Here is a 23,682-nt window from a genome sequence, read left to right on the forward strand (position 1 = left end):
AACCGTCATTACAAGAGTCCAATCAAGACAAAATGAAGTGTAGAAGAAAAAAAATATTTCAAATGCATTGGCTACATGACAGCTTACTTAATATCTATATGGAAACAAAAAGGTTGTGAGGCATGAAAAAATAAATTATCTTTTAAATACATTACTGGAATACTAGTCAAAATCAAGTAAAAAAAAAAAAAACTTCTCCTTGCACTGCAGTTCTAATTATAACTTGTATTCAGCTTTATAAAAGTACCAAGTAACATGCTGAAAGTAGAAATCTCTGTGATACCCCACTTGTAAAAATGTTTCTTATCCAAAAAAGACCTGCTGCCTGACAACAACTATCTACTTGTTTCATGGGGAAAACATGATCAAAGTAAAAAAATGAACAGCAAACAAGAAACGAGCTCAAGATAAATTGCTTAAAGGATTACTGTACAGGTTATGGACCATACATGATAGATTTGCATTTTCTTTAGTTTACGAGTAAAGCCTGCAAAGATTATTGCAACCATCCAACAAATGTAATGAGCTTAGCAAATCACAAAGCAACAGAGCACTGCGACATCATGCATTTTATGAATAAGAAGCATAAATCAACAGTATAAAAATATGACAGAAAACTAGAACATTCTGCAAAATCAAGGACAGATGAAAAGCCACTATTGTACTTGTGTCTAACTTGGATGGGGGAATACTCCGCACACTTACACTACATAATTGCTCCTTGCCTTGCTTGGACACATAGAGAGTCACTACATGGGGGAGTGTGTCTAGCTGATGGTGATGGCTTTGACACTCGTACCTCTCAACCTCAGAGCAAGAAATCTGGACAAAGCCATACATAGAAGTGGGACACAGGCCCAAAACAAGGACAATTTTTAAATATTGCTCTTATAAACTTAGAAAGATAATAGAATAGTAGTAGGTGTTGCATTAGTATGAATTTTCTGAAGGGTATGAAATCTGAAACTCAAAGGTCTGCCATTATTTTCTAACTTCAATCTTTAATGATTTGCCACTAATATGGCAGAAAACCACAATTTTATGAAAAACAGACCAAAAATGTGATGCAGAAATATAAAATTGCCACAAAATACAGCTGGGAACCTGTCAAAGAAGGGACACCTCTTTAATATTAGTACTGTTAACTTGAGCAGCTGACAAAATAAGAGCATCTACATGCATTTCTGAAATAAAAATAATCTATAACTCTGATCATTACATTATTTATAATTTTAAACCCTCCACATTTTCTTCCAAAATTGCCAGTTTGCACAGGGGTTATTAGGGGAAGAGCAACATTTTGAGCCAAAATTGGGGACAGTTGAGAGGTTTGGATATTCCTAATTCTATAAAGCGATTTATTTGCACATACCTCTCAACCTGTTAATGCAGGAAATCTGGACAAGGCCAAATATATTGGGGGAACATACAAACAGTACTAAAAATTGCTCTTGTATAAACTTAAGACAGTTGATAGAATAACAGGTCTTGCGTTAGCATGCATTTTTCTGAAGGTTATAACGTCTGAAACTCAATGTCGGACATTATTTAGTGACTTCATTCCTAAATGATTTGCCAGAAAACTACAACTTGAGGAACAAACCAAAAATAAGAATAAAGAATCTGGAAAGTTGAGGTATAGTTCAGCCTGGGCTGTCTAAATTTGCTGCCCTTCCCCCTCACAAAATCATGGTCGAATGGCACCTCCCCCCGTAGCCATTCCAATGTCCCTTTCCTTGGTTATTTCACCCCATGTACTATAAAACACTGTAGTATGCATACTGCTTTACTTCTGCGATGATATGGATTTCGTTTGAAGTTTTATTGTGCATTTTACAGTACAAACCCTAATAGATATGTACTAAACAAAGCAATGCTGTCTCACAATGAAAATAGACTTGGCATTAAAACTTCTCTACCCTTGAAACTCACATTCATTGAAACAGCATTGAAACCCATGTTCAAAGAAAATACATTTTGCCAGTAGCGGATAAAGATTAACTTTGGGCTGTTTTCAAATCATACGCCTCTTGAACATGAAACATACACATGCTCTTTGATACACCTTTCTGATTGTATTAAATTATATTCCTTGTACAATACAGTACAGTTGTTAGAGGGCATTTTAAATTTATGGTTTTGAACATTTTCCACTAAACAATGAAACAAAATGCATGCACCAATGACAAAACTGCCCAATTTAGAACATTTCCATCATAAAAAGTCTACTTAACCTTCTATAGTCCACCAGTATCAGTAAATATGCACAATCTCTGAAGTAGTAAAATCCACATTAAAGAAATCTGTAACTAATAAAGAGGTTGCTGCTAGCAAACAACTTTATAAGTGCCCATTACCCTTGAGGAATAAATTGCCTATCTTACACTAAAAAATGATAAGCTAGCAATATTGCAATAGGGAATGGATGGCAAACAATAACAGGTTCATAGTTACTAAGTATCTTTGCCAAAAAGGACTGCAGCATCCACCCCCTTTACAACACAGTACAGTATCGGCAATGCATCTACTTACTGTGGGAGTAGAACCCACATCCTTCTGCATCAAAAGCAAGTACACTACCTGTTGTGCTATTAACAATGTCTCAAAAAGGTACATCATTATCACAAAGAACATGGCTAGAACAATCACTGTGCCTTGGTTTCTTCCTTTTTAACTTGCAGCAATTTATTTTCCAAGTAACATAAGGCCTATAACATCATTTTACTTGCTTGTTTCTTCTTTTCAGTAGTCAGTGAAGTAAAGCATTTAAAAACAGTTATACAAGGAACAAGTCATTCTCTTCAAATCGCCAGTGACATGAATGACTTTGATTTTTACTCATTAGAAAGAAGGCAATACAGAGTGCTATCTGATGTCCAGCACAGTTTCTTACTCCTTCCATAATGAACATCGTTTAAGTGATGACTGCCATTGCATTGCTCATGTTTTACCTCAATATACTTTACTTTTCATATATTCAATGTAGATTACACTTTGCAACAACAAATTGAAAATAACTAAGCTGTGTGTTTGCCATGCATTTTATTTTTCTTTAAAAGAAGCCTACTTGTGCAAAAGTATGATTAATGACTTGTAGTTCTCTCTACAGAACCATTGTAATCAGTGACTAGCTTGGTATGCCTTCTGACATTAATTAAGCAATATCAAGCTAAGCCTGTGTATGCTGGAAACTCCCCATTTATATATACTGAGGGAGAACAACCAAATTACAGTGTGCTTTTGCCTGATGTTAGTTCAGCAACATTCAGATTGTTGACAGGTGCAGATGTACAAAAGACAAAAGGATTATTTAAAACACGTCACTGTGGTTATGCCTTTGAGCAGTAGCTTTCAATTAAAAACACACTGGTTTACTTTCTAGCAAGCATGCATACACAGAAGAATGCACTCAGAGTCAGCTGAAGCAGTCTACAGCCCAGTTTAAGATAAGCGCAGAATTTCATTAAAAAGAAACAGCAACCCTTCCTGTTTTTTCAAGTTACTGAACCGAAGTGAATGACCTGCCGCCCTGATGTAAGGGTGAGGCTGAAACATCGGAGCAGAAACTTGTCACTTGAAGTGCCTCGACTTGCTTTCGATTTAATGAAGAGGCGTTGTGGTGATCTGATGTGGACCTTCTCCGCAGCCATTTTAAACACCCACCCTAAAAGTTGGAAAATCCAGCTAGAGACACATCACCAAGTCTCATGCACACCCCCCCATTCACACACACAGTGCTGTTTTTAGAGGTGTAGTAATTTGTAATCATGTTTGCGTTCATGATTTTAACCCCATTACTGTAACTTCGTTCTGTTCTTGTGTGGGAATTGAATTGTTTTGGCTTTGATGACTTTAAAAGGGCACACATTTAACCTGGCCAGTCGGGGCTTGCTGTCTTTACCTTTCTTGTCATTTCTTCTTCTCTGTACATATTTATAAGAAAATGGATACCTGGTGTGGCGTCACGACCCCAGCCGAGTCCACAAAATCAGATGGGTGCACCTGCAGTGATTCCGAGTAAACAGCATTACAGTTCTTACATCAGGTGACTGTCCCAACATGTTAGGTATTTTCGTAAATAAAGGAGTAGTAGCTTAAAGTAACAAAATTAATTTGAATGAAATTTGATGCAGTGTTTGTATTGTAATATAAACAGACTTGATTTGGGATATGACGACTTTTTTCTAACCAGTTTTGAAAGGTAAGAAGTGGTCAGAACACCCCCCTCAAAATATATATTCCTCTGGGAAAAATGTTTGCATAACATTTTTTATTTTAAAAATCTTTCTCTCTCACAACAGACTCTCACACACACGCACACACACACACACCTCTACCTGTTTCATGAACAGAATCCAGCGACCAACAAACTCGATCTGCACGACTCCCATCCAGCCAGCGAAGCTACAGAATCCATCTGTAAGACACCCAGGCAGCAGCGACCAACAAAATCCAGCCGGCGAAGCCACAGAATCCATTCAGGTAGCAGCGACTAAAATAATCCAGCCAGCGACGACCCACGCAGTGAAATTGCTGAGAGAGAGCTCACTCCTCATTGGCCCTGAGCTCTCAGCTCACTTCTCATTGGGCCTGTCTGCAAGGCAAGCAGTCTGGAGCTCCTCTGTTCTGTGCAGTCGTCGACCGCACAGATTCCTGGGTATCCTACAGCACAGGTTGCTGGGTACCTTTTTTTATGCATGCGGACTGCCGGTAAAGGCAGTCTGAGTGGATTTTTTGTTTCTTAGATTTTTTTTTCTTTGTTTTCTAGGTGGGGGGGCTGCAGACCGGCAGTCCGATAGCACGAGCCGCCCCTGATCTCCTCTGATCTAACTGGCTAAATCTCTACAATACCTTCCTGATGTATTTGCTTATAGCTGGAGGGATTTTGTGTTTGTGCTAAAATTTCTTAAATTGGTACTAATTACTGACCACCTTTTTGGGGGCACCTGACATCTGGAGCAAGAAAAACTGAAGAAAATGGTGTTGGATGCATTATATATACCCCTGGCGCACTGACGTCAGGGAAGAAGCGACAGCAACCGATGCCGGACCAAGACTTTGGAATTCCGGCCGACTGCGGAACCGCCTGACAACAGGATAACCCGTGTGTGATGACTGTAGCAGGGTGTACACTCCAACATCTACATTTATGGTAGGTACAAAACTGTACTTTATGCACTGCCAGTGGGTTGGTTCTGTTCTGTATCTTTGTATACTCAATGAAGCATGCTGTATGTGAGAGTTTTTAATTCTTTTTTGGAAGCTACAGAGATGGTGGGATTTATGGGAGTGATTTTAAAGTAATTTTTTGCGCGGTGGTGGTGCTGCTGTAGCGTTGTCGCCTCACAGTCCGACGCTGTTCGGTTCGATTCTCAGCTAGAGCGTCTTCTGCGTGGAGACATGTGTGAATGGGCGTACCTTCATTGAAGGTTGTGCGTCAGGGCTGGTAACTTGGCACATAAAAATCAACTACCAATCATTAGCAGGTCAGAGTTCCGCTGTGGCGACCCCTAACTGGGAAAAGCCAAAAGACACAACAACAAGTCTGTCATTTTTGAAAAAAAAAAACAACCTTGGAGTCACATTATATAAAAAGTGTGGAAACGTCAGAAGGACCATATTCTGGTAAATCCTTGGTGACATGTATTTAGATACCAGAACATTTTCTTAACTCTCTCCTGAAACTGGGGTCACTAGCAGGATCTTAACTGTCAGTTTTTCAACATAGTTTATTTACATGGGAGGTAAATGCAAGGTGTTCTTAGTAAAAAGGAAAGTGGAAAAAAAGAAGAAATAAAATTCAGTTTAAACATGCAGCTTTGTGTGAAGTATTAGGTCAGAATAGCCTCCTGGATGTGTAGCAAATTGCACAAAGACTCTTTTATTGCACCTTCACAGGACAAGTAGTACCATTTTTAGAGTTAAGGAAGTCTCTCAGCTGATTCTCCCAAGCAAATGTTCATTGGTGTTCACTAGGCTAACAACCACAAAGGTGATCTTCATCCTAGCCATGCATCAAAAATCTCTACTTGTATCAAGATTACATCACCCCAGGTGAGATGCAAACCCACAGTCCCTTGTTTAGGAGGCCAGTGCCTTATCCATTAGACCATTGGGGCTTGATGACAAACTCCACAGCTAAAGTAGTCTTCATAAAGCTTTCCTTTACAAAGTAGTACTTCTGCACTTCATAAGACATCTTTTATTCAAAGCTGATGAGGAACCGTCCACAGAAATCCTTCGAAGGTTAGCGATATACATCTTCCAAGCCTGGTGAGCTCAGGCCTAACATACAGCTGTTTGCTTTCTCACATGACTTCCTATTTCCTGCTTGTCAACATCAAGGCTTCTTGTTTTTAAAGCTGGCATAGGAGCCCATTATTACACAACCCCTCCCCCCAGTATAGAACTATTGGTTGTAGTGCCTGCAGGTGAAGTGTAGGCCCAAAGCAGCTAATCGTCATTCAGGTAGTATAGTATTTTAAACTTGAAATGTCTATAGTGACAAAGCCCTCCTGACAGAAGAATACTAGACCCACTAAATTTGCAGTACTAATTGGCCGACCCCAAAAAGGCCTTTACTTTTCTCCTAGTGGCGGGTATGGAATAGTTATGTACTACTTTTTCTGCCAATAGTTTTACAGTCCCCATTCCTATCACATAGCCCCAATATTGGGCTTCAGACATTCCCAGTATACTTGTGACTAGTTAGTTTTTAGCTTGTCATAAGGAGTTTATAAAAGCTTTGAGAATGGGAAGGTACATTTCTATGCTCAATAAGAATAATGACATGGCCAGCATATGCTGCTGCATGTCCAGTGTGGGGTCTAAGAATCTGGTCTGTAAACCTCTGAAACATTGCTGGTGTACCATGATTGAACAGTATCTCTTTATAATGAAAAAGGCCATCATATGTGAAGGAGTTTGTTTTCTTCGTAACTGCAGGAGTTATTTGGATTTGCTAAAAGCCCTTAGTCAGGTCCAGCATGAACAGAAATCTAACCTTACCCAACTTTTTTTTTTTACTAATTCATCCTCTCTAGCACAGTGGGGTAGGATTCAAATTTGGGTTATACTAATATCAGTTTTCTAAAGTCATTGCAAAATCTTACAGTCTCGTTAGGTGTGGGAAATAGAGTCAGTGGGGCTGTTCCACTCATTCACTTTGTGATTACTATTACCTTTTAACCCCCCCCCACCTGCTGACCATCAGCACTCCATGATTTATGTTGCCATACATTCCTCACAGAGGAGGAACCATCAGTGGTCCATTTGTTCTGCCTGCGAGGCAAGAGACTATTGTGGGGGTCTTCATTAAGGCAGGGATCGGGGTTTGCCCCCTCCACTCCCAAGAGTTCTTACATCCCTTTTAGCTAATTAAAGAGTTAGTGCTACCAGACTTCAGGGATGGGACACGCAAGCAGCCTTTCTCTGATCTAAGCTACATCACCCAGAACTGTGACCCGATGTCGCCCATATTGCAGGACAAGCCACCTCCCTCCCCACTAGAATGGGCAAGCCGTATGTAGCTCATTCCCTTCCTTTTGTTCCACTCCCTCCATTTCCCATTCCTGTTAATTGAACGTGGGTTAATGGGATTGCAGTTAAACCTTTATTTATCTTGCCATGGGAACTAGGGCACTTGGTAATTTACTGTGACCCTCCATCTTAAGCATATTCCTTCTTTATTGCTTGCTGTTAGGATTCTGGTATTTGATAGCATGATAGCATTTTAGATTTACTTTTCACCAGAGGTAGTAAACCTTCTAGCTGTTCTGAGAATATGTGCCTTTTTTCCCCTTTGTTTCATCCTGTGTCCCCCTGTCCCAATGAACCATGTCCATTGCCAGGGCTACCAGCTTCTCCAGACCCCTGGACTTTCTCACATAAGGCATGGGACCAGCATGAAGCCCAAGGATGTCCTGAAGGGGTCTGGCTGTCACACCACCTGCTGAGGGATTTTTACATACCTCTCAACTGTCCAGACTTTAGCCTTATATTTTTGGTCTATTTGTCATAAAATGTGTGGTTTCGGCAAATCATTGGGATGATCTGAGGATTGAAATCACTAAATAATGTCATACATTTAAGTTTCAGATGTTAAATCCTTTAGAAAATGTATGTTAACACGAACCATGTTACTAGCAACTTCTTAAGTTTGTAAGAGCAATATTTAAAATCTGTCCCTATTTTTGGGCCTTTACCCCCCCCATTTTGTCAGGCTTTGTCCAGATTGCCCAGATTTCTTACATTAAGAGGTTGAGAGGTATGAAATTTATACTTGTGTTTTCACCTCTATCCTGACGGCCTTTTGGTTTCGTCCTGGGGGCGGGCATGCAGCGGGGACATGTTGGCTATTGCCCAGCCTCCATGGCAGCTCAGTGTTCCCACCCTAATCCCTGATAGGGCTACTTCCCTTTCTTCACACATCTTCAACCTTGACCAGGGATTATGTGTGGAAGGCTCTCAAGACCACCCTCCCCTGGGTTGATAATGCCCATCTCTCCCCTTCTGCTGTATCAGTCATGCAAGCTGCCAGTTGTACCCAGGTCAGCAAGGCTGCAATCCGGGCTTTATCCCTCTATGCCAGTGGAGCAGCTTCTCTCTCTAGATTACTGACGGTGTTTCTCCTATCTTTATTTCGGGACATACTATGGAACTTCTTTAGCAAACATATTTACTATGGAAAGTTCATTTTGTTTCCAAGACGTTATGTTTATGTAACGTATCTCTTTTTTTTTTTTTTGCAGCTTGCTTTACTTTGCAATTTATTTCATTTACTTTTATCTCTTCAAAGTGGTTTTGTCCTACAGGAAGAAAATTTCTCTGATCAGAGGGTTCTAACAAAATTATCTTGTCTTCTGCCTGAAACTGTAAGATGAACATTTCTGTTGTATAGTCTCTGATGGGTTTACTGTGATTTTATTTGTATATGTTCACTAACCATAGACATTGTAGCTGTTAACCTGTTCTAAAGTTCTGTGTAATATCTTGTCTTACACTCAAAGGGAGAGTTTTCTTTCCAATTTTACTTTGCTAGGTTGAGCAAGTCTCATGGATATCTTCTCCAAGTAAGGCTTGTGATACTTAATGTTTTGCAAGGAGAATGTATGGATGTAGCAGGTCATAATTCTTCCTGTCTTATGTAGGTTTGTGAGCTATGGATTTAAACGTTTTAATTAAAATATTCCACCATCCCATCTCTCTATCTGTAGATGATATACAGAGGAACTCTGGTACCTCACCTTAAAGAAGTGGCATGGTTTCATGTATCTTAACATGAATGGGGTTCCTTGATCCAAGGACTTCTCAAGAGTGACCTTGAAAAAGAATAGCAGTATTTTTTACAATATAGCCATAACTATTACTTATCTTAGGGGAGTGACTTCTGGGAACTTTGTGGAGTAATCTGTTATTACTATGTAGTAATGACCTTTGCTTGACTTGGCCTACAGGATCAACAGCTATTCACTCAAATTGAACTTCTCTTATGGTTTGGGGTATGAAAGGGTTCCTAGACCCTGGGTTAGATGCAGTCCTGCAGAGAAATACTCTGCTTCCTTTATAATATGTGGCTAGTAAAATCTAGTTAAAAGTCATAGCCTGCGTTTTATCCATCCATAAATATCTGTCTAGAACATCTAGTTTCATTACATAACATCTAAACATTTGTAGTACAAGCAGATTAGTATTTTTCTTCCTCTTGGGTTTCTTTCTAAATCAAGTCTTTTTAGTTCAGAATGTAGGTATGAAGTAGGCTTGCTGTGATCTGTGATCTCCTTCATTTCTTGTAATATTTTTCTCTAGTTTTATGTTGTAAATTTTCCACTATTTTTTTAAATACTGTATTTATTGGTGTTCAATATCAGTTGCCTTAAAAAGAACAATATAATCACAAATAAAGCTGGACTACAACCAAAGAAAATTGCAATGAAGTATTGATACATCATCATCCAAATGGATAATAAAAGGAATTATATACACTATATACGTGCTCAGCCAGCAGTAAATCATACCCTATTAAACAACAGAGACTATGCTCACTTTAACTAGCTTCACCAGAGGTGTTTATAGGAATGTTCAAGCCTTGGGTTATCCCAGGTGAGACCTGCCATTAGCGTGAAATACCTCTTTAAAGAGTACCCAGGTGCTTATGAACAGAGCTATCTAAATCCTCCCTTCTTTAGTAGGTGGGTTGTTTTCCAGTGCCGGGCAACCAACAATTTTATGGTGCTCGCTAATAATGCAATATGTGTCCAGTATGGGAGTAGCATCTATGGGTACCCTGGGGTGTACACCTAATATCCAACATTTCCAATCAAGGGCAAAGTCTAGGCAAATGCAGATATTGGTTTAAAAGCATCTAATTTTAGGACCGCTCCAGAACATGTGAATTGTGTTTGCTGGCTTTCTGAGAACATCTCCAGAAACTATTGTTGTCTGACTTCTTTAGTAGGGATGCTTTTCCATTGGCCTTGATATTTAGGTCATTTTTTAAATTTGGATGGGGCCTGCTACACTTGTTTCCATTGGGATGCTGTCAGCCTGATATTCTTATGTGTTCATCTACTCTCTATCAGTTTTAGCATTGTAAAAGCCCTTTTGTCCCATATATCTATGTAGATGGTACAGATTGTGCCCTTTTTTGTACTATTCTGTTTCCTCATAAAAGAGGCTGCTGCTCTCTTTCTGTCTGAGAAACATTATGTAACCACAAGTCCTTGATCTGAAGATATCCAAGCCAGTTTTCTACAGCTATCCAAAAATCACCTCTTACTTCAAAAATTTTTTTTTTTTTTTAAGTATGCTGCCCTCTGACTTTTTCAGTAGAACATCCCATTTCAGAACACTGTGTGACTTCCAACACCTAGAATCATCGTTGACAGAGTTCATTACCATGGGATGTTCCAGTATAATATCAGAGGACCCCCTTCCTCATGACCTTCCACTGATCCTTACTCCAGCTGTATTGCTGGGTAACCCAGCCATGTGAAGGCTTTGAGGCACTGGAGTCATCTTTGGCCAGATTTAGACTTTCAAATGAGCTGCATGGGATATCTTTTCTACACCATTTATTTCCTTGTGAGAAACCTCTGTGGATGCTCTAGTTATTAAATATGCCTGGTCAGGTACGTACGGATGGAGCCATTGAAATCACATGATTGGTGTGATAATGATAAGGGCGGAGTTGAATGAAACACTGACATCTTTGGTGGTAGATTTTTTTACCTTTGCTTATAAATTGTGCAGTGTAGAATGATTTTCTTACTACAGTAGACAAATAGTGGTCAAAGGCCAAGTCACTGTCTATGTGCATTCTCAAATTCCTGACCACAAGGTCGAGTCTTAAAGGTATATTATCATAAAATAATTTCTCAGGCAGGAGTCTTTCTGAAAAATACTGTTATGTACTTTTTGACATTGAGTTGACCCTAGTGCCAGTTATTAGTCTGTTAGGCCTTCTTGGAGAATGTTTATGTCGGTCTCTGATTGCTGTTAGTTTGCAGTCATGTGAGAACTTGGTCAGCCAGAGGCCTTTGTTGGCCTTGACTTCAGAAATGTAGAAAAAAGAGTAGCCGCAGCACCAAGCCTTGGGGACTCTGCTGTTGACTAACCTTTTTGTGGATGCACACTCTACTATCCTGGCTTCTTGTGTCATATCTGTGAGCCAGCTGGTTAGCAGGTGAGCTTGTTTGCAATGTCCAAATGGGGTGTTGTATTGAATGCTTTAGCCAGGTGGAGGTAGGCAGTATGCATTATTTTTATTTATTATTTATTTATTTAACATTTGTTTACTGGGTAAGTGTGACTGGACACAGGTCCTTTTTCAGTAGAGGCCCGGGGAGAAAAGCTCCATGAGTAACAGTAAATTTGCATGTACACATTACAATAATCAATAAAGTATAAAGTAAACAAAATGTGGTATAGAGGAGAACATACAAATTTGTTACATCTTGACAACAAAACCTAGGCTTTGAACATAGCTGGTACTATTTGTAGGTATGACTTATGGCAAGATATAAGGTTAAGACAGGTCGGTAGGAACAAAGGATTAAAGACCAGGGGAGAAGTCGGATATGTTTTGGGTGTACTGTCATGTATCAGAGCACGCATGAGGGGTTAGTACAGGAACATAGCCACTTATTTTTTTTAGATAAGCTTTAAGTGATGTCTTAAAGTGGTTAGTGGATGAGATTGAGATAATGGAGTTAGGGAGTTTCATATACGAGATATATAGTTGGAAAATAAAGATTCTCCTGTAGTGTTGTTGTCCTTTGAGATGGTGAGTAAGTTCTTGTTAGAGCGAAGTGGTCTGCTAGAACTGTAAGGAAGGATGAGATTTTGTAGTGCAGAGGTTCTAGTTGGTTGTGTTACAATTTTGTGAGTTAGAGAGTTGATTGTAAAGAATAATGTTGGGAAGCTCAAGCCAGTCTAGAATCCTTAAAGCTGTACAATGATGTGTTCTATATGGGCAGTCAGATTCAAACTTAGCAATTTTATTACAATACAACATCCTTCCAGCTTAGATAAGTCAGTTTTCCTTAGATTAGTTAAAATTGGGGAGGCATATAATAGAGTGGAGAGCAGATGGGTTTGTGCTAATGTAATTTTGGCCATTGTGGTCAGGAACCTTTTATGCCTATGTAGACTTCCAAGTTTCTTATGGACTTTTTTATTGTTAGGGAGACATGTAAGTCAGATATCTTGTTGGGTTGGAAGAGTAATAATTTAGTTTTGTTTGGGTTCAGGATTAGATGGGCATTGGCTAACCATGTTTCAAGAGAAGTGAAGGATTCCTGTGTTTGAGAATGAAGAGTTGATAGAGAAGTGCCAGGACAGATAAGTGTTGGATCATCTGCATACTGTATTATATAACCATGAGGAGTAGCTGTGTGTAGATTATTAGTAAAGAGGGAGAAAAGGAGGAGGCCCAAGATAGATCCTTGGGGGATACCAATGGATAAAGGAAGGCATGGAGATAGGTCGCCCTGCCATAGAACAGATTGTTGATGGTAGATAAATAGTTATGAAACCATGCTGTGGCAGATGGTGTGAAAGATAGTTCAGTTAGTACATCTATTAGTTTGGAATGGGAGACCATATCAAAAGCTTTTGATAGGTCTAGAAAGATGGCAGATACAAAGTTGTTGTTGTTCCTGTGATGGTTTATGGTATTAGTGAAGGATAAGAGAGCTGTAGTGGTACTATGTGATGGGTGAAACCCATGCTGAGTGTTTGCGAGAAGCTTATCTGTTAATAAGAATTTCATGACCTGGAGATGAATACACCTTTCCAGTAGCTTAGAAAGAGGTGAAAGAAAAACTCAGTTCTGTAGAAGTGAAGTGGGATTACATGGGAAATTTTCCACAGTTGAGGGACCTTGGTTTCGAGAATGGATCTATTTATAAGGATTGATACTGGGAAGGCTATAGATTCAGCTGCAGTTTTGAGGTATTCACTGGGTAAGTTATCTATGGCAAGTGTAGTAAGTTTTAGTTTCTGTAGTAGTTTTTTTATAATGGCTGCAGGAACTGGGGAGAAAGAGAATGAGGCATTGCTAGTTGTAGACTTGGCTGGTTTGGTGTCAGGAGTAGGGGGTTGCTGTTTGGAAAGGGCAATTATAAATTCAGTAAAATGTTTGTTAAAAATGGTAGTTATGCTATCACAATTGTTGTGGATGTTTGGAGTAGCTGTAGTACATTTTCTTGGGTGAAGGTTTGAGTTAATTGCTGGCCAGAATTTCTGAGGGTTTTTTTGATATGTGTTTTGAATGTTATGATAGAAATTTATTTTATCCTGTTTTGTTTTTTTGCCTTATTTCCAAGTTCTTGATACTGTTTAGAAACTACTGTGTTAATCTTATGCCATAGTTCCCAGCCTTTCTCTCTAGTTTTCAGAAGGGCCCTAGTGTCTCTGCTTAGCCAGGGGGCATAGTTTGATTTTACTCTGATGGTTCTAACAGGGGCATGTGCATTTAATATATCTAAGAAAGACTTATGTCTATGCTTAGCCAGGGGGCATAGTTTGATTTTACTCTGATGGTTCTAACAGGGGCATGTGCATTTAATATATCTAAGAAAGACTTATGTCTCTGCTTAGCCAGGGGGCATAGTTTGATTTTACTCTGATGGTTCTAACAGGGGCATGTGCATTTAATATATCTAAGTAAAATTTATTAAACTGGTTCACTGCATCATCTAGGTCAAGGTATTTGAGTGGAGTCCAATTGCACCTTTTGTAGGTCGGCTAGGAAGTTGTCAAGATTAAAGTTTTTTTCTGAGTTATTTAAACATAGTAGGTTTTGGTGAGAATAGGTGTTGTCATATAAGAAATGTGGGTAGGTGGTCACTTAGACCATCAGGAAAGCAACCTGATTAGAATGAGTGAGAGGAGTTATTTAATAATGTCCAGTCCAAGGTGGATTGTTTTTCACTAGCTTTATCTATTCTGGTAGGTTTTTGGATAGCAGGTTTTTGGATAGTTTGTGTAAAGCCATGCATGCTTATGTGATGGATGGGGTGATCTGTATCACATGCAAACCAGTCTAAATTAAAATCACTCAATGTGAATGTCTCCTGACTAAGGGTACTACTTGCCCATTGCAGTAGACATTCTATAACTGGGACATTATTTCCAGGTGGGATATAGAAACCAATTATATTGTGTTAAGGGTACTACTTGCCCATTGCAGTAGACATTCTATAACTGGGACATTATTTCCAGGTGGGGTATAGAAACCAGTTATGTTGTGTTTTCTTGAATTTATGGTTAGTGTGGTATAGATGATTTCTGCACTGTCCAGTTGTGGGGTTTTGCATTCAAGGAAAGTTAAAGTGAGATGGTCTTTAAAGAGGACAGCAACTCCACCTCCTCTTTTGTTGAGTCTATCCACCCGTAGTATGGGGTCTATCCACCCGTAGGATGGAGTAACCTGGGGGTGGTATTTCATTATCTTTTGTACTTTGGTTTTAACCATGTTTCAGTGATTATGACTGTATCTGGGGTGTACGTCGCTAGAGTGGCATGGAGGATGTCCAGTTTGTTGGCTATACTTCTAATATTAATGTTCATTAGCAACAGGTCTGATTTTTTTCTCTTTAGGAGTGGATGTGTGGGGGTGTTGAGACTAGAGTAATTAGATGGGTTGGTGTTATCTGAGCGTGGTCCATGGTTTGGGTGAATGTCACTACTAAGCAATAGCTTAGAGCAGGGGTGGTCAAACTTTTTAATTCGTGGGCCACATTGAGTTCTAACATTTGACAAAGGGGCCGGAACAGGAGCAGATAGATGGCATGCTTTGAAAACATCACCTCATTGGGGGAAAAATACACATCTTGGGATATGGAGAAAACATGTGCTTTAATTTCCAATGAAAATGAAGAAAAGCATTACAATAAAATCTCTGACTTCGAAATGAGTCTTTAAACACTGAAAATCAAATAAATGACCATTTTATTTTAAAGCACTGAAAGTTCTGTTATCCTTCAGGATATCACCATCACTCTCCTCCTGACTGTCTTTTTTCAAAAACGGTAGGAGATGCAGATGTACTTGTCCTGTTCCTTTTATTCAATTTGTTTCCCTGGTGCCAAAAGTCAACAACGACCAGTGCAAGGACGACCATACATTCTTTTAAAAACTCGCCCTCAGACAGTGGTTTGCTGGCCTTTGCTATTTTGAATGAAAGCATAAAACTGGCCTTGGTACTTGACTCTTGAATGGCAGTTTGACGGTGAAAAAAACTTTGCTGAGCCTTCAAATTAGCTGCCACCTTCTCAGCAGCAGCTTCCCGTTCTTTTGTTGAGAGCTTGCTAGCATAATTAGCGTGCTTTGTGGCAAAGTGACGGCTAATATTATACTCTTTATAAACTGCCACAGTTTCTTGGCATATCAGGCAAACAGCAGATGATCGGTGTTCAGTGAAAAAATATTTAGTTGTCCACTCCTTATTGAACACTCGACATTCTCTGTCCACTTTCCTTTTCTTGGGTCCGCTCATCTTCAAAGAGGGGCGGTGGGTCAAAGGGTAAAGTGCAAACGTGGAGTAATAGGCCTACGCTTCACCTCAACAAAGCCAATATATCTAGAGTGCGCCATCTAGTGAGGAAACATCAGAATTGCAGGGGAAATAAAACATTAACAAGGTTAATTTATTAAATTTTTTCAAGTTTGGCGGGCCGAATCAAAACGTTTAACGGGCCGCATGTGGCCCCTGGGCCGTAGTTTGCCCATGCCTGGCTTAGAGGCAATGTTGGTAAGTAGTTCCAATCATTTGATAAGTTCATTGTTGAATAACTGAGGATTATAGGGACTATCTTTAGTAGGTATTAATTTAAATGGAAAATATTGGAGGCTAGTAATATTGACAAGTGTAGGACTGATGGTGAGATATGTGCACGGAGTAGTATGGTAAGGTGGGTTTGTGGTGTGATGAAAAGTGGGAGTTTGGAATATGTTGTGGTGTTAAGTAGTGAGGTAAGATAGTAATATGAGTGTAGTAAGACGTGATAGGTGAAGCACGAGCATGTTATAGGTCTAGGAGGAGGAAACAGGATAACAGGAAGTGCATCTAATTGGATGGGTTGAGTGAGGGAGTGTCTGCCTAGTGCTCAAGAGTAGCAGCACTGGGGGTGGGAGGGATATGGGGGCAGGATAGTTGAGCGGAGTGATACCAAAGGGCAAATGGAGTGGGCAGAGCAGCCTCAGCAGGAGGGATTCCAAATAGAAAAGAAAAAAAAAACAATCAGGAGCCAGGAAATGTAAGTAAGACAATACACTATGTTAGAGCTTTTCAGCTTACATAAACCAAATTTTGCTAGCAAGCTCTTTAAGGATGAGTAGAACTAAGGGAATTGGGACTGAACTAAAGGTTTGTTTTGGAATAGTTTTAACCTTAGACTCTGGAGCTCCTCTGTTTGTATACAGAGGGAATAAAGAACTTGTACAATTAGTAGAGTATGTTCCTATTTAGTGGCTGACTTCATTAAAGCTCTCCAAGTTAGAAGCTGAGTGGAGCTCAATGCAGCTGTGCTCACCTCACAATGATGGTTACAGGTAAGAGAAAATTGTTAAAAAGAATTCAATGAAATTCACCTAATAATTCATTCTACCTGGGGTGGGGGCAGTCCTGAGGCTTGTGGATGGCCCGAGCAAACTGCAAAGAGAAAAAATAGACAGTGTGTGAGCAGAAATCGAATAGTACAGTTCTAGGAGAAATGGAGACAATTAGGAGAGTAGAGGATATTACTCAAGAGTAATAGAAGGATTATCAGAAGACAGAGAGTTGGTACAAGAAATGGTACAATAAGTAGGTACATAGGTAAATAATCAGGGAAGAGTAAAGAATCACAAAGAATAGCCTTCGTCCATTGCTTTGGTCACCTTCTAAAAGAAATCTACCATGTTGAGTAGGCATGACCAGGTTGAGGTAGGTAGTGTGCATCATTTCACCATCTTATTTTGCCATGGTGACCTCAAAGAAATCCACAAGGTTGAGTAGGCATGACCTATCCCTGACAAAGCCAAACTGTATTGGATCCATTGTCTGAAGTTTCCCAATGTCGTTGTTTTTATCATTTCCATTCCCTTGTATGTGAGACTAGTTAGGCTTTATGGTAAGCAGTTTCCCAGGTCCATGGATGACCCACACTTGTGCAGAGGGATAATAGTCCTCCAGTCACTTGTCCCATATCCTGCTTTGCAGCAACAGTTGAATAGTGTTTCTAGTGGGCTTAATCTATTAAGAAGGCATGCTAGGATATTACATCCCATCAATGTAGTGAGGACCTGTTCCCTAGTGATAGTTGACGGTGTTATTGTCGAGGAGGTATTTCTTGAGAGATGTCGGAGGAGAAACTGAGGTAAAACTGGAGAAGAATTTATCAGCCACTAGATTTTCTATATTCTCTGGCTCAGTACAAGTGGCTTTATTTACAATTAGTTTGGCACATTGTTGTGTATTGCATTTGAGGTTTTGGATATAGCAAAGAATGCCTTGTGGTTGTACTTGGCCTTGGAGGTTGTTTTCCCTCACGTTTAGCTTTGGTAGACTTAAATAGTTCCCCGAGTTGTTTATTTAGTTTGAGTGTGCTTGTACTTTGTTGTGATTGCACAAGGGCACTTTCTTTTTAGAGTTAGTCCTATGATTATTTTGGATATGTACCCCTGCCTTTATGCAGCTGTTTGTATGATCGTAAAGGTTTTTTGTGAATGACTCCATGTGCACTGGGGTGTTCCCTGGGTTTGGAGGGGCTTGAAATTTTGCCAGGGTGACACTTAAAAGTAGGAAGTTAGCCTTGGAATAATTCCTAAAAAATTCCAGGGTGACCTAGTGTCTTAAGGGTTTACTTTTATTTAAAAGGAAATGACTTGATGGCTTGACTTGACCAGTGAGGACATTGTCCAGAGAATTTGTTTTGGCAAATTGCAGGAATCTTTTGGGCCTGCAAGTCTGAGGTCATGTATGATTCCCAGTGTGCAGTAGGTTAGTGGAAGTCACCCATGATTATGGTGGCGTTTGATTGGAGAGCAGCTCAAGTTCATTTAAGTAAGTGCTATGTACTTCCTGGGTCATGGGGGGAGACCCGTCACTCACAAAGATGTGGCTTGGGATTGAGCCTAGGGTGAGTCTTAACTGGAGGAGCTCGAGTGGATCATACTGCTTCATCAGCCTTGAAGTATAATTATTTTTGATGTAAACTGAGACACCTTCACCTTTTGTTCCTCTCTCTAGAACAAACAAAAAAATATTTTAAAAATAAAGGTAATTAATAGATTTGTGGTGTACAGCTGAAATTTGGAACATAGGTAGAATACATACATAGTACACAGGTACAATACATACATTGTAGATTAGCCAGTGTTTGTGAGTAAGATTGAAAACTATTATCAAGTGTTGTAGATTTTGTATGCATGTGTTATCTGCTTTCACTAGCCTGGGGAGCAATCGTGGCACTGCCAACTTTCCTTGAGATGTTGCCTGATGAGGTCTTTAAAGGAGGCTTTGGATGATGTGTTTTGAATGCTTGTAGGGACAGAGTTCCATTTTTTAGCCACTGAACTACTATATAGTGCATCTCCAAAGCTATTGTACCTGTTGGTGACTTCTTTTGAAGAGTAAATACCCTGAAAGTTTCGGACCAAAATTCCATGCACTTAAATGTTCTAATCCTGAACAGTGATCTGCTAGTGAAAAATGGGTGAATTAACTGTTTTACATTTAATTATACTGTAAAGCATATAATTATCATTCATAAACTATTACATGTTGAACTCAAATGGCAAGGAATACAGATGCTTATTTTATAAGTGCAGTAAGGCTCTTTGGGGTGTACATGGTACAGATGTTACTACATACCCACAGACTGTAAAGCATTCACCCTTTTGGCTATGCCTCGCAGCTCCTCTGGGTACGTGAAATGTATACCGTTCATGCCCCTTTGCCTTATTCTGTACGTATAAATGCATGTATTTGTGTGTATCTACATATTTCTGTATGTAAACATGTTTGTGATTTTATATTAGTAAATTCATAAATGATTTGTAAATGGCTGACTTGCAGTGTCATAATTTATGCATTTTATTCTGGCTATACCTTTTCATATTTATTTTCAACAGAAAGTGTGACAAATGACCAAACTTGCATTCTACTATGTTAAATATATATATATATAATGTTTATTTCATATAGATGATCAGTATTAATTATGGATTTATACTTTAAATGCCATTGGACAGCATACATAACTGCCTTCTCCCAGTGGTATGTGGGTTTCTTACAAGTAATGTGTGACTGCTGGGATGATTGTGACTTAGGGGTACAGGGAGACAGACCATCAGTTTCCTGAGCTGGTTAATGTTATTGTTTTGTGAAAAGGTTTCAGCTATGCTTGCACTAAACAGTAACTTCAGAAAATCAAAAGAAACTGAATTGTTTACTGCTGTCTTTAGTATTTTACTAATTCTGATTTTTTTTTTTTTTTTGACAGTGTACTTCATCTAAAGAATGGCCCCATCAAAGTCTGTAACAAATTTACTTACTTTTTCTAGTGGAATTGTCCTTGGTTTTCTTTGCTGTTATCTTATTTTTAATTCTGTACTTCTGGAGAAAGTGAAGCGGCAGTCTCCCATCCTGCATAATGACCCACATGGAGGTCATTCCGAGGAGGAGGAGGATGTTCCCCCATTAATTGGGCAGATGAACTTTAATGCAGATGTTGTGCAGCACCAAGGTATTTTATTTATTTTTTTATTATCTTTGTACTAATGACACGCAGTAGGTAATCACTCTGAGCGGTTCTGTGAAGATAAAGAATACTAGTGCTACACCAAAGTAAGTCGAGCAGTAAAAGATACATTTGTTTTTGTTTTTTAGTATTTGTTTATTTATTTATTTTTAATGTGAGAGAGTTATCTTAACATTTTTAACAAAACTGGACTACTGGATAAAATTTGCAACGTCGTAAAAGGTATGGTCATGGTACAGTTTTCACAGTGAATGAACTTTTGCAGTGTTACAGAAGGTGAAGGCTGTGAGCGGTTTGAACGCTTCACCCTGCAGTGTTACATTTGACTGCATAAGTCTCCACTTGCCGTTATGTTTGGAAAAAATAATACTTGACCTAAAATACATCTTTTAGGAAGAGACATTTGAGACTGGTTAGCTTACAAATAGAATAGAAACCTTAACCAAGTTATTGTCCTGCAAAAATCAATCTGCAGCATGGCATAAAATGAAACTGTAGGGCTATGAAAACTGTTGTAGTTGCTGCACAGCCGATTTTAAGTGGGACACAAAAGACGTCTATCCACCTTTATTGCAAAAGAGAATGATCATTCATAGGTTGGTACTAGGCTATCAGCCCTAGGGCCTATATAAGCCTAGCCATAACAATTCCCTAGCTATTTCTTCCCACACTATTTACTTCCCTAGACCCCTGTCTAGCAGGGTGACTGACGTGATCCCCGGGGTGAATTTCCTTTCTCCCATCCAATCGTCAAGGTTCCTTTTGAAGAAGTCCAAAGAGGCACTCTGCTTGACATGTATGGGCAATCTATTCCAGAGTCTGGGGAGTCTCTGGGTCAGGAATCTATCCCTCCAGCATGTTTTGTTTATTGTGATGACAAGGTTTAGATCCCTGGAGCATGTGGCTCTGAGGGATTGGGATTTCTTTAAGTGTAGCATGTCCAACAGCTCTGGGTTTGACATGGCCTTGTATGTTAAGCAGAGATCGCCTCTGAGTAGACGATATGCGACAGAGTATAGCTGGAGTTTTTTAAGGTGGTCAGCATAGAGCATCTGCTTTAGGCCTGTGATTCTTTTAGTGCGGTATTTCTGTGGCCTTTCAAGTTGTTGTAGATGTCTTGAGAGGTACATACCAAATGGGGCGTTGTATTCTATAATGGGTCTAATGAGGGATGAGTACAGTGGGACAATGACCTCCTTTTTTTCTGGATGAAAAGCCCTTAGTGATGAGTTGTGCCACATAGGATTTCCTGACTGTTGTGGCGATGTGGTTATCGAAGGTGAGACCACTGTCCACCTGTGTCCCTAAGTCTCTTATCACACTTTCTGTGTTTAGTGTACTGCCACCTATATGGTAATTCACAGATACATGTTTTTTCCCCAAAGGGGATAACTGTACATTTCTTGGCATTGAGCTGGAGTCCATGGCTCTGGCACCAAGCATCTGTTTCTGTAAGGCCCTTTTGTAGAGTATCCACATCATTTGGGGATTCAGTAATGGCTCCCAGTTTGCAGTCATCTGCGAACTTTGTTATCCAGAGTCCCTTAGTGTTGGCCTGTACTTCAGAGAAGTAGATGCCAAACAAGAGCAGTCCCAGGACTGAACCCTGAGGTACTCCTCTTGTCACTTGTCTAGAGCTGGATTTGGAGTCGGCTACTTTTACAGTGTGGGTTCTATCAGTAAGCCAGTTAGCAACCCATTGGGTGACGTAGGGATTAATGCCCAGCTTAGTAAGTTTATCTATGATTCCAGAGTGGGGGATGGTGTCAAAGGCCTTGGAAAGGTCTAGATAGGCTGTGTGGACCACCTTACCCTTGTCCATGGCTCTGGAGATTGATTCGAAGAAGTCAATCAGGTTCAGGAGACAAGAACGGCCCTTCACGAACCCAAACTGGGTGGGGTCCAGTGTTTGAAGGTTGCCAATGTCTTAAGTTCCATGATAATACGCTCCATGGCCTTGCAGATAAGGCTTGTCAGACTGATGGGATGGTAGTTTCCGGGATTCAAGGTGAATCCCCCCTTGTGGAGTGGGATAACTGTAGCTCTGTGCCACTCAGTGGGCACAAAACCTGAGGTAAGGCTATAATTAAACATGACACTTAGGTGAGGTGCCAGTTCATATTGTAGTTCATGTAGTACACAGCCCGGGATGTCATCTGGTCCCATGGATGCTGTATTCTTAGCTTTGGAGAGTGCGTTTTTTACCTGTGGGGCCGTTATTACCTGAATTTGGCAATCTTCTGGTATTGAGATGGGCCATTTAGGGGATGAGAGGGGGGTGAAGTTGGCACTGAATCGATCTGCCAGGATTTTGGCAATATCCTTGGGATCAGTATATTTAATGCCATTCTGTTTTAGCTCATTGCAGATCTGAGCATTGCCATTTAGATTCTTGACATAGTTATAGAATGCCTTGTGGTTGTCTTTGGAATCTTTGGCAATTTTATTTTCATAACTAGCTTTGGAGGATTTTATGAGGGATCTCAGTTTCTTACTGAGGCTGGTAAGGAAGTTTTTGCATCCTGGGATTTTCCTCTTTTCTGCAGCAGTTTCTTCCTTTTGTTGTAAAGTTTGTTTATGGCAGTGGACCACCAGATTGGCTTTCTGTTTTGGATGAGAGCATCTTGGTTCTGTTTGGGATGGCACGATTCATGCATGAGTGGATGTGCTCGTACAGTGCCTTAGTGTAGGATTCAGCAGTTGAACTTTCAGTTCCCGTCTGCATGGGGGTCATGAAGTTTGTCACTTCTGACTTGAGTAGCATGAAGTTGGCTTTGGAGAAGTTTTTTATGGAGGTTTCCTTACTGGGGGTGGGGTGGGATGTGGATGTTAAGGGTGATTAGCTTATGGTCAGACCTGACTAACGAGGGGGTGACCATAGGTGTGGAGCATCGATTTCCCATGTTGGTAAAGACCAGGTCTAGGATATTGGAGCCCCTGGTGGGACTATGGATTAGTTGATCCAGGGCGTTGGAATTTATGAATTCCAAGAACCGTTGAGCAAAGGTGTTGGTACATGAGTAGTTTTCCCAGTTAATGGCAGGGTAGTTAAAATCACCCAGTATTAGGGTGTTTGGTTCTATCTTAATATTTTCCAGTATGTTTAAAAAGGTGTAGTGAGAATCTTGGGGTATAGTGGGGGATCTGTAGCAAGCTACAGTTTGGATTGCAGTCTTACCTAGTGTTAGTTCCACCTGGAGAATTTCAGACGCATTGTGTTGGGCAACTAACCTGGTGGTGTGAATATCCTTGGTGAATATTGACACTCCTCCACCTTTAGTGTTTCGGTCCTGCTTTGGTGGCCGAAACGTGTGGTAAGAGTTGTAGCCTGGTATTGCAGGGGTGCTCTCTGGATCCTTGAACCAGGTCTCAGTTACTGCACAGATATCAATGTTTTCCAATTTTAGGAGTGCCTCGAGAGAGTGCATTTTTAGGT

General features: G+C 40.0%; 1 protein-coding gene across 3 annotated transcripts in view; it reads left to right on the forward strand.

Moving 5' to 3' along the window:
• The window catches only part of LOC122797963 (glycoprotein-N-acetylgalactosamine 3-beta-galactosyltransferase 1-like), a 240,438-nt gene that overhangs the window by 13,296 nt on the left and 203,460 nt on the right, over positions 1-23,682 (forward strand). For all 3 annotated transcript variants that reach the window (XM_044066496.1, XM_044066493.1, XM_044066495.1), the window contains one exon: positions 19,989-20,231. In XM_044066496.1, coding sequence (XP_043922431.1) covers positions 20,006-20,231 — 226 coding nt within the window. In that variant the 5' untranslated portion in view covers positions 19,989-20,005. The remainder of the gene's footprint in view (positions 1-19,988; positions 20,232-23,682) is intronic.

Source organism: Protopterus annectens, chromosome 3.part1 (genome assembly GCF_019279795.1).
Source record: "Protopterus annectens isolate FY-2018-M chromosome 3.part1, PAN1.0, whole genome shotgun sequence".
In the NCBI taxonomy this organism is placed as follows: domain Eukaryota; kingdom Metazoa; phylum Chordata; order Ceratodontiformes; family Protopteridae; genus Protopterus; species Protopterus annectens.